Raw genomic sequence first — 12,291 nt, 5'->3', positions numbered from 1 at the left:
GAGTATGTGTCAATGTCTAGACTCAATTGATACCATTTTCCTTTAAAATGGTAAGGAAGAACATTTGGTTGGATTAAATGTTTGAGCGCAATGTTATGGATATATATCACATTATCAAGGATCCTTTAAAGAAAATTGATCAGTGATTTACATATTCATATTTGAAGAATATTTATGACAGCATTTCGCATTATATTTTATTTATAATTCATGGAGTTAAAAACAAGTTCAACAACGGAAGAAGCACAAGCAAACAACCACAATTTAGATTAGAACTACATCATAGACAAATTTAACCATAAATACAGAAGCATAGAGCTAACTAAACCATACCCCCGAAACAAAAAAAATGAAAAAAGTTAATTAAATAACAACCATAATTATCAGGTGTCAAAAGGATCATTAATCTCACTTAAGAGAAACATATATTAAAGTGAAGGGAAAAGTAGATTCAAAACTTATTAAAAGAAAGCATAAAATGTAAGAGGATGAGAAAAATCACAGAGGAAGATGAGAACAAACCAGTGATGATGCAGTTCCAACAGCAAAAAGCTTAGCCCCATTACGCTGTATAGTGTAACCGTTTGTATAACAATTAGTTGCATAAAGTAAAAAAATATATACTAAGAGAAGGTAACAAGAAGGAAGAAATTGAATTAGAATGATAACATGTAATAAGACAAAAGTTATGAGATTATACATACCGTTATTGCACCAAACCTCTGTAACAAAGAATATGATGTCCCAGAGAGAGCAACCTGGAAAAGAAATTAAGAACAATAAAAATATTTAGTAGGAAAACTAAAATAACAATAATAATTGCAAAAGTAATCAACCTCAATTAATAATCTACAAGATTATATAGAGACCTGGAATGCATTATCGTGCAGTTGTGGAAGAACTTAGCAATGGGGCCTGCATTGATTGCAAGCTTCCGTCTAAGAGACATGGTAGATGTAGAAAGATAAACCAGCATGAAATCTGCAAGTATGACCGTCACCTAAGAATAACGGTATAGGGAAAAAGGGTGTTATACCATTGAATTCCTCACTTGACTATATCCTTAACAAATAGTATTAATAGTCAAATTAGAAATTTCAGATTTTTAGATTTTAGAAATTGACGAAGAAGAAAGACTGAGTTGGTGTTTAGGGAAGGGTTAGGGCAAGGAGAGAGAGACAGGGAGATATGTCTATTTTGGTCATTTTGCATAATATTTTAGTTTTGTTCATGTCTATCCAAATATAATACTGAACATTACATTAGTATCTTGTATATTGTATCCAAACACAATACACAAAACATATTTAGTGTTTCCGTTCTATTGTTTCTATCTCAGTGTCATGTTCTGTCTTGTCTACAAAAATAAACGCTACCTATATGTAGGGGTGGCAAGCAGGGAAGCCCGCCCCGCCCCGCTCCGCCAAAATCCTGCCTTTTGGCTGGCTAGCCCGTCTCGCCCCGCCTAACTGTAGGCTGGTGGGATAAGTCCGCCAAATCTCCTCTTTTTTTACTATTAACTATTAAATAATATATAAAATTTCACAATTATTTTAATAAATTTATAATTTTTACATTCACTAACATTAAAGTCTTTGTAATTATAAATATTGTTTCCAAAGTAAAATAAACATAATCCATAACACTCAATTTTCATCTTCATTCTGTTGTATGTTGGGTTGGAGGAAGTTGGATTTTGACAAAAAATTACAAAAATACCCTTGTCAAAAAAAATACTAAGTCCGGCGGAAAAGCCCGTCCCGTGATGTCAAAGGCCGCAGTGCGGGTTAGGCGAAATTTTACTATTTGGTGGTCTCAATTTTCCACTCTGACCCACCTTTTTTGGCGAGTACGCGGGCCGGCCCGGTAGATTTAGGCTCGTTTGCCACCCCTACCTATATGTGCCTTGATGTTTGATTGATGATTTTGATTATTGAATGATGAAACTGAGTGCTTTAACGAATAATTGATGAGGTTTAAATGCCATTAGAATGTTTGCAAATGAGTAAGGTATTGAAAACACTTATAGCCGAAGTTTGTTTCGATGAAAAACACTATATTTAAGTTTGTTTAAGAACTTTTCAAAAGGTAAAAATAAAAGATTGAAGTATAAGAAAGAAAAGTCTTGAAGAGATACACAAAGAAAATTTTAAAAAAAGTACTCGAAGATTTAAAGTGAGAAAGAAAGAAAAAAAATTAAAAGAAAAAATTAACTGGTTTATTAAAGAGAGTACTTTAGAAAGAAAGATTCAAAATGATCAAGTAGAAAGCATTAATGGTTAAAATTGGCCAAGAATAAAAAAACAAAATTTGAACAAAGAAGTTTTTAAGGGTGAAAAGATCTTTATGTAAAAGGTTTGGAGTAAAAATGTAATTAAAAAGAGATATGAATGTAATTCGGTCATTTAATAAAAGTTTAAGAATAAAAGCGTAACTAAGAGACATAAAGAATAAAACAGTCATTTAATAAATTATTAGGAGTAAGATAGTCTTATGAAATACTATTTTTTAAAAGTTTAGAGATAAAATTACAATTTCATAAATATTTAGAGAAAAATGGTAATTTTAAAAAGTTTAGGAATATAATAATAATTTTAAAAAAATAGGGGTATAATAGTACTTTTGAAAAAGGTCAGAGGTATAATGATAATTATATAAAAGTCTAAGGACAAAATAGTAATTAGACAATGAAAGGTGAAATGGTCATTTAATAAAAAGTTGGTGCGGATTTTCGAAATATCGGATCATATTAAGTAATAATTCAGATGAGTAAGTGTCGATCCCACAAGAATTAATGGATCAAGCAATAATAATTGAGTAATTAGGCTAGTTAGACAAGTTAAATTGAATGATTTGGATTCAAATAGCATAAACATTAATTAAGGAATGCAAAAAAGTAAACAGTTAATAATATTGTATTAGTAGTTAATTAAGATTCTTATGTATGTATTGTAATATTACTCAACTTGCCATATTAACAAAGTTTAGTGTTGTCAAAAAAAAATAATAAAAAGACTAACATGATTAATTTAAAATTATTGATAAACAAATTTTTTTTAAAAAACTAATTTAAAAAATAAATAATTTTTTAAAAATAAATTTAATTATTTACCTTTAATTTAATTGATAAAATCTTTAAAAACAAACTTAAAAGATGAGCCAGGTGACTAATTTGATTATTAACATGTACAGGAGAAATAAAAAGAGGTTCATGCGGTAATGCGGTATAAGTATAACAATAACAAATAGAGGGAAGTTAACGCAATTTCATTATTTTGGATCGGAGTGAGCGCGTGAGGAGACTTGCTTGGACTGAAAAATCTCTGCGGGGTTTTGAGATCTCTTATGCTCCGTTTTCTCTCATGGATCCCAACCAGGTGAGTCACTGAGTGAACCAGCTCCTTAACACGATGTGATTCACCCTTATTCCTAGATCTGGCTTTCACCACCGTTAGCTCTATGTAGCGTCTCTCAATTTTCGTTCATTGATGCGCTCTTTCTAATGATACAAGCTAAGGAGGTTCCAATTTTTCGTTAATCAGGAAATTTGGAATCGAGCAGCGTAGATGTAAACGCTGAATGGTTTATTTTGCTTTGATTTGATTTTGTTTGGTGACTTGCTTTGATTTGATTTGATGACTCAATGCGAGGGTTATTGTCCCCTTTCTGAATGAAGCTGAAATTATTTCCTTGATTTGAGTAATTAATAATTAATTAAGTTCTATTGCATGTGCAGCCTGTAACTGAAAACTACGCCAATCCGAAGACATGCTTCTTTCATGTTCTCTTCAAGGTTTGGTGTATCTGATTATGATCTCTTTGCATATCTTCCTATGAGCCATATTTATTTCTTAATAGTCAACAACATATTTAACAAAACAAAAAAAATTCGGCAGGCTGCAGCCTTGGCATTTTACATACTCTCGGCCCTCTTTATTGATAACTTTGTCATCATTTTTGTGGTGACTGTCCTTCTTGCTGCCCTTGATTTCTGGGTAGTAAAAAATGTGAGTGGGCGGATTTTGGTTGGTTTGAGATGGTGGAATGAAATAAATGATCTGGGTGAGAGTGTTTGGAAATTTGAATGTCTTGACCAAGAGGTACGTATTCCTTGTTTTGATGGCTGTAATCTTGTATTCTTGATTCAAATGCTTTATACTAGATAACTGAGTCTTAACTGTACTTGTTTTGTTTCCCAACAGTCATTGGCTCGGATGAACAAGAAAGATTCGTGGCTTTTCTGGTGGACCCTTTACCTTACAGTAAGAAAATATAGATTAGTTACTGTTTGCATTGCCATTCTGGTTTTTCCTATGCCCTTACAGTGTTAGATGTAGTTTATGTGATTACTCAGTAAGGGGAGCAATATGTACAATATCGAGAGGTAGGAGTACATAATATGCTAATTTCCTTATAGATTGGCCAATTGTCTCAAGTTCTAGATCCGGATGGAGAATTAACATGGTTCTCACATCTATTAATAACAAAAAAAAAAGCTAGCATGGTTCTTCCCACTGATTGAAGCTTAGGTATCTAATAAATAATTGTGAATTAACATGGTTTCCAATATTGTTTGTAATTTAGGTGTCTACTATCTTCCTATCTGGTAATCTGTGTAACCATTTATCTGTATTGCTCTATAGGCAGTTGCATGGATTGTGTTGGGAATCTTCTCACTCATAAGGCTTCAAGCTGATTATCTCCTTGTCATAGGAGTTTGTGTGACTTTGAGCATTGCAAATATTGTTGGTTTTACCAAATGCAAAAAAGGTGAGTTTATTATTGATGTTCTTCAATTTCTTTCAGCTTATTGCACTTGTTGACCAACAGAATCTTTATATAATTCTTGGCTTGTAACTCCAAATGTTTAGATCTGGTATTTAGTATCTTCAGTTCTTCACTTATTGACATTCTGCTTTCCATCCTTTTGTGTATGCTAATACAGTGAAAAGTAAAGATTTAGGTTGGGGGGGCTCTGTGCATGTTTGGTAACAGCTTAATTTTGCAAAAACAATCTCTTCAAACTTGTTGTTTCTGCTTGTTTCTAGTGAAGTTGTTGACATATTAAGTTTCTAATTAATGCATGTTTTGAGTTCATTGTTTATGTGTTTCTTAACTGAGTCATAATTTCTTATGGTTGGGACATTGCTATGCCTGCAGTCCATATTTGTTGCAAATTATATGATATTATTATTACTGTTGTTATAATTATAACCATAATGGTAGATTACTGGAAATGGTGGAGTGACAAGCAACATTATTTTAGTCTCATAATGTAAAAGGTTTGATAAAGTGGAAGAACTTGTACTGGTACCCATACTTTTTGTGCGAGTTGACCATTGGGCCTTGTGTGACAGTGTGTGTGATGCTGTGTCAGTTATTTCTGCAATTCATCTGGTCTAATTTCTCCTGCTTTATATGAATAATTGTCTTTGTTCAAATGATATGAATACATGTCAAACATGCATGTTTGTGTTCCATTTCATCTACGAACATGCTATCTCTAAGTTTTCATTGAACCATTTTTACCATCCTCTCTTTGCGGATAAGAAAATAAGAAAACACACTTCTATCTATTTTCTTTTTAAATACGAAAACTTGGAAAGCCTGAAGGGGATATACTGGTGCTTTTGGTGCTATTTAACAGTAAAACTTGTTATGACTAAACAACTTGGTTTTCTTTCAGATGCCAAGAAGCAGTTTCAACAATTTGCTTCTCAGACACTTGCCTCTCGGTTCTCATCTACATTATCGTCAGCATTCAGTGTTGTTTGATGATCAAAGATGGAAATGCAAACTGATCCCTGCAATATTTGAAGTATTGAGATGCGTTGGAGGTATGTGCATTGTTATTATTTCGGCCAGCATCGGATTTTATTCTGAGTGACTATGGAACTTGCTTAGTAACTGATACAGGAAATGCAAAATTTTGTACCTTTTATATGAATTGGATAATGATTATCAAATTACAGTGTAAAAGAGTACTTATAGTTGTAGATCTTTTCTTTCTTCATCATTTATTCATTTTGTGGAACAGTAGACCTCTCACTGGTTACATTGAATTAAATGCGATGACCAAAGTAAATAGCAGAACTAAGATTAGGAACTTCTAACCTTGTAGTTTGGCTATGCAATTTTACCAAGGCCGAAGTTAAATACAATTTTATCTTGATTTGGAAAGAAAATAAGAAAACCCTGGGAGGGCCAAAGCCCCATGCTCGCCCTTCCTCGCATCCACCACCGACCATATATATATATATACATACACACACCGACACATAGGATTGAATGTGATGACCAAAATAAATATGAACTGATATTTAGTAATTTTTATGCTTTTCATTTGGCTATGCTCAGAAAAACAAGAATAATTTATGGCTTATTCATATTTAAAATAAATCTCCAAAAACTATCAGGTGATGATGAGAATATTATGTTCTAAAACAGATCAATAATGTGGAAGAAGATTTTGTAACAATTGATAATGGGCTGCTGTGAGTCTCTGTCATGTCATATCTATATTTTAATAAACGAAGTAGGGTTTAGCTATAAGCTTACCATTAATAGAAGGTTTTAATTTTTTTTATTTAATAAATACAAAATAAATGTATTAAAATTTTAAATTTTTTATATGTTTAATAAAAAAATTTTCAATTTGTAATCTTAAATGCTCTTAAGTTGGGGTGTTCAAATTTAAATTGATCCAAATTAAACCGTTCACCAATTTAAATCGAAAATCGATTAAAACCGTACTAATTCGAATCTGATTGGATTTTATTTTTGCAAATAATTGGATTGGATTGGATTTTGGATCTATTTTTCATAATCGATTTAATCCAATTTAAATCGCACAATGTGTTATAATATTATTTTATTATTATATTTACAATTATATTAATAACATGTTCAATTTGTTATATATTTTTATATTATTCATGTATTATTTAATAAATATTTTATCTTCAAAATGTTATTTATTTATTTATTTTAACTAACCTATAATTTTATTTCTATTATGTTATCGTTGGCTTTTTAAGATATTGTTGAGACTTGTTGTGTCATTGTTGATTATTTAAAATTTGATGTTGAAACTTGTTATATGTATTTAATTTTTTTAATTTACAAAACCGCAAATCTAATCCAATTCAAACCGCTTGAAATTGGATCGAATTTTTTTAAATCATTCAATTCAAATTGCACCGCAAGTAAAATTAGTGTTCAGATCGGATGAATTTTTTACTAAAAAACTTATTCAAACCGCACAGCAAACACCCCTACTCTTAAGGCACAAGATAGTGTTGTTAAAAAAAGGCACAAGATAGATAAACCCAACAAAGTAATACCCCAAATATGTCGACGAAGAATTTTGGACTGAACATTTTAGTTTCTAAGGATTAAAAATACACAAATTGATCTCCAACGTTAGATGTCGTTACCCGTTGCAGTCTTCATCCGTCAGAAGTTAATGTCCACTGCTCAGGTGTATCATTAAGTCCTCCTTGAATTTGAAACCCTAAGTAGATTATTCATTTGCAAAATACATCACAGCTATAATGTCAAGGGAAGCACTTCGGCATCAAGTGGCCGTCAACGAAGAGCGACCCAAAACGGAGGTGATAACCTAGGCAAGGATACATGCGAAATTCCCAAAGTACATTGTGGATTATATGTAATCGTATCGAAGTCAAAGATTCCTGATAATTCAGAGAGATTGTTCTTTGGTTGCCCAAAGTACAAGGTTAGATTTCAATAAGAATGTTCTTCGAAAAATCATTGTTGATGCATTTGTTTGTGTACTGGTTCTGAGCAAAAGGATGAACTTTTGTTGAGCAACAAAAACAAATTCACTGCAACTTCTTTGTATGGTTTGAATTAGTTTTTGACATTAATTACAAGAAAGTTAGTGTGGAAAAGGTTGTTGATTTTCATGGTAGAAGTGGTGATGATGGCTAGGTTGAAGAGATTGTTGGAGCTTGAAAATAGGGTGAGGGCACTAGAAAAAACCTCATAATTCTGGGACAAAAATTAATTGAAAAAGTAAAATGTGTAATGTGCTTGTATTTGTGATAGGTTTAAGGATGATAGGTTGACTTTTTTTAATCAAGCATTCTAGAAAATGTTAGTAGATTAGACTTGGACATATATTGACAAGCTTGTGTATTTTTTTTTAAATTCCTAATGAGTGGAAAAGTAATGGTTTGTTTATGATAAATCTATTTATAGGATGGATTTATCCTACTTCAATAATCAATGATGAGTAAATTAATATGAATTGAGATATCTAAGTAAAATATGAAAAACCAAACAACAACCAGGATAGATTAAGGTATACTCAACCTTTCTCAACTTGGAGTCTATCATCTAGAGTCCAAGTTACGTGATACACGGTGGTTAGAGCTAAATGCCTTGTTTTATTCCGATTCGCTGCTAACTCCCGTGAGAGTTAATAGTCGAAATGAAATCCATTCTTGTAGCTGCAAAGATTCTGTTCTACTGACCTGACCATGGTCAAGTGCTCTAAGCAGTTTATCTTCTTATTCACTGCAATGATCTAACCGCACCTCACCATAACGTAAAAAAGCCTATTATGAGTAAGTGGAAAGATACATGCATGTGCTAATAAGTTTAATTGTCTCAAGAAGCCTATTTTGGCAATGCTAATTCCATCAAAATGTGATGAAGATACATGCATGCACTAGCATCTGCATGAACCTAAAAAAAGGATTAAGATTATCCCAATATAACCAAAAGACTACTTAAAAGTTATTTCAGACAACACGATTATAGTTTGAAATTAACAAAACAACACTTACGAGTAGGTCTCAATATGTGTATCATCATTTCTTCTTCGGAACCTTGAATCTAGGATTGGGTATGAACTAGAACATCTATGAGCGAGTTTTCTTACTTGTTGCAGACAGTGCTTTTGGCGAGATGCCTTGAAGGGTTTGATACCGTAGAATTGATGGTGGGGTGCTTGACTGAACTGGTGGATTTACTATGTTAGGTGGCTTCACAATAGGCTGCTTTGCTCTTGGACTTGAGCATTTTGTCCAATCCAAATGGTTTGTGGCACTATTTCAATGTTTTGCAGATCGCCAAACAACGAACGAATGATATAATGGTTAAGTTCTCAGATAATTTAGTGTCCTTTAGCAACAATTGTAAAAATTTTGTTCAACTTGACTAGCCATGCTTGTTGCTGATGGTCCTGGCAAGGTTAAAGGCCCTTGAGATTGAACAATTCCAGAAGCACCAACTTGAAAAAATGATTATCTAGTATAAGTCCCTATCAGGTTTTAAAAAAAGACAGTTTAGTCCCTAATTATTTTTAAAATAGTAGTTGGCATCTAAAACACCCCTTCAAGAAACGACCATCAAGATCGATCAACTTTCTACATCCAACCTTGAAGCCCTTTTTACATGCATTGAGGCATATATATAGCTTGTCGAACAACGGGGGAGACTAACTTCCTTTGTTTTCATTTTTGTCTTCTTTTTTACAATCACACAATCCTCTTCACTTTTGTCCTCCATTTTTGGTAGAGGTGGTCTATACAGCTCGTCCTCCTTGCTCACATACTCATCATTGTTGGAGGCCTGGACTCATCATCAACTTCAGCCGTATCAAATAGAAAATATAAATCATCCAATGGAGTGTCCATTATTGGATGATCAAAGTACAAGTGAAACACATCAATTTTCTTGTTCTTCTGTTTATTCTCTCGCATTTCATTATCTCCTTGTCTCCATTGATTGGGTGTAATCCAGACTCAAAGTATGAAGGAGCAAGATCAAACCAATACATTATCTTGTAATCACTGTATTCTAGTCCTTTGAACAGAGTTTGAAGATCAAAGAAGCAAATGAAGTCAATATCCATCTTAGGAAACCTCTCAAACTTTCCATCAATGTATAACATAACACCTTTGTTATCCTTTACAATATATATATCCCGTCATGCTTTACGTTTTAAAATTTGAAATCTAAATACATATAACTCGTGATAGGTGTAGCGCTTTATGTGAAATATGGAAAGAAAAAATATAGGTAACCAATTCTATATGCAATCAAGTGGTTATCCTAGACTAACTTTCAAAAAACCTAGTTAACGCTCAAAAAACACACGTGCTACTACAACCCATAGCGTTGCGACGTCGTGACTTGTAACAACCCGATTTTGTGACGAAGCAACTTTTTACTGAAAGTACAGTAGAACAGGCATCTCAAATAATAATAATAATAATAATAATAATAATATATTATTATTATGTTATTATTTTACCTAATTTAGTACAAGCTGAGTTAAGTTTATTAATATATTAATTGAGTCTAAAATCTACCGATATGGATTAAGACTGGCACTCTCTGATGAACTTAGCTATACTAAAAGAATCTAATAAATCCTTCATGACTAAGATAATTATATTGTTAGTATTAAATATATTAGTAACTCATATATTTATTCTAATAAAATAAATACGGGTCATCTAATATATCTGATTTTAATAATTATCTATCAAATGATATTTTAATAATAAAACCATTCTTATAACTCCAATTAAGTGCCATGGCTCTGTTGTTATTAAACCACCTCCTCTTCCAAAGCTCTAAGTTCAATTTCTTTGTAATGAAAACTCCCATCAAAATTCCAAACTTATTAAAGTGTTCTCATTTTTCTCTTTAATCTCATACCAATTTCTTTGAAGAAATTTGACGTAGGATTATTATTATTTTTTGGGTAAAGTATATTTTTTGTCCTTGAAGTTTGACAAAAATTTCAAAAATACCCCTAAGTTTTATTTTGTTTCAATTTTGTCCCAAAAGTTTTCTATTTGCATCAAATATACCCCTGACGGCTAATTTTTTAAAATATTTAAGACCAATTCAACAACAATTTCATAAGAACAACCCTCAACACAAGCAAATCAAGTATAATTTTCATGCATTATTCTTAGATTGGTCTTAAAATTTTTGAAAATTTAGCCGTCGAGAGTATATTTAATGCAAATAGAAAATTTCTGGGACAAAATTGAAACAAAATAAAAATTAGGGGTATTTTTGAAACTTTTACCAAACTTCAGGGACAAAAAATATACTTTACCCTATTTTCCTTCTTAATAGTTTCGGCCTTGAAGTAATGTACAGAGAAAATTTGATTTTTTTTTATTATTTTGATTGAAAACTAGGTAAGAAATTGGTGTTAGAAGTTCCAAGAAGAAAACCGATTGCGAACCTAAGAAAAGGTAAGGGTTTAATTAAATTAACTTGTGTGAATTGTATTTTAGATATATAATTTATGAATTTGATGTTTGATGATTGGAAACTTATATTTAAGTGCTTGTTTGAGGTTGATTATTTGTTGCATATAAGCCTAAAAAGTTGATATTTCTCAAGAATGTTTTAGTCGAGTCTTAAATGTCTTTGAAAGAGGTTGATTTAAGTTTATTTTAATATTGTTCATGAGGTGAAATTAAAGGTTAAATCCAGAAAAATGAATGATTAAGAGTTAAGGAAAACATTTAAAGAAAGTGTTAAGGAATAAAAGTTTAAGTTGAAGAAATTAAGGTTTACAAAATTAAGGTCTAAGCTTTAAAGTTTAAGGTTTAGAGTCTAAATTTTAAGGTTTATGGTTTAAAGAATTAAAGTTTAAGGTTTAAGAAATTATGGTTTGAAGTTTAAGGATTTAGGGTTTAAGGAATTAAAGTTTAAAGTTTAAGGGAATAAGGTCTACAATTTAAGGAATAGATATTGAGATAAAGTATTGAGAAAAATAAAATAAATTGAATTAAAGCATTTGATTTTGAGCACAATCTCGTGAGGAAGGCAAAATGTAATGCTCACTTGAGATATTGTGCATGAGGCTCAGTGGGAACGGCGATATGTAACACCCATTTGAGACCCAAAGGATGAGGCTCAGTTGGAACGGCGATATGTAACACCCATGTGAGACCTTCAGTGGTGATAGTGATACGTATCTCCCACTTGAAACCAGAAGGATGGTTTCTCTATTAAGATGACGGTACGTAACGCCAATCTTGAAAAGGTTGTCGGGTTACGGGCAATCAAGTGACACGTGAGCTCATGACTTGTATTGAAATAGACATGTATCATATTTGTTTCTTGCATAACTTCTTTGATGATACTACTATGTGTGTGTTTATGTTTGTTTTTGTTTGTATGAGATTTTATGATATTCTATAATATGCTTGAAATGGATGATTTTAAATGCGTTTTATTAGAATTGAGAAGAAATAAATTGTTAATCTCAAATAAGGTAAAAAGAATACT

The 12,291-nt window shown here is 31.8% G+C and overlaps 1 protein-coding gene across 1 annotated transcript; it reads left to right on the top strand.

Moving 5' to 3' along the window:
* Positions 1 to 3,222: 3,222 nt before the first annotated feature.
* Positions 3,223 to 5,996, top strand: LOC107465146 (Golgi apparatus membrane protein-like protein ECHIDNA). Its single transcript, XM_016084140.3, has 6 exons — positions 3,223 to 3,377; positions 3,737 to 3,793; positions 3,897 to 4,100; positions 4,203 to 4,262; positions 4,644 to 4,770; positions 5,687 to 5,996. Exons 1-6 carry the CDS (start codon positions 3,363 to 3,365, stop codon positions 5,773 to 5,775), a joined length of 552 nt encoding a protein of 183 aa, XP_015939626.1. The 5' UTR covers positions 3,223 to 3,362; the 3' UTR covers positions 5,776 to 5,996.
* The last annotated feature ends 6,295 nt before the right edge of the window (positions 5,997 to 12,291 follow it).

This window comes from Arachis duranensis, chromosome 9 (assembly GCF_000817695.3).
Source record: "Arachis duranensis cultivar V14167 chromosome 9, aradu.V14167.gnm2.J7QH, whole genome shotgun sequence".
NCBI classification, from domain to species: domain Eukaryota; kingdom Viridiplantae; phylum Streptophyta; class Magnoliopsida; order Fabales; family Fabaceae; genus Arachis; species Arachis duranensis.
This window is presented reverse-complemented; position numbering and strand designations above follow the sequence as displayed.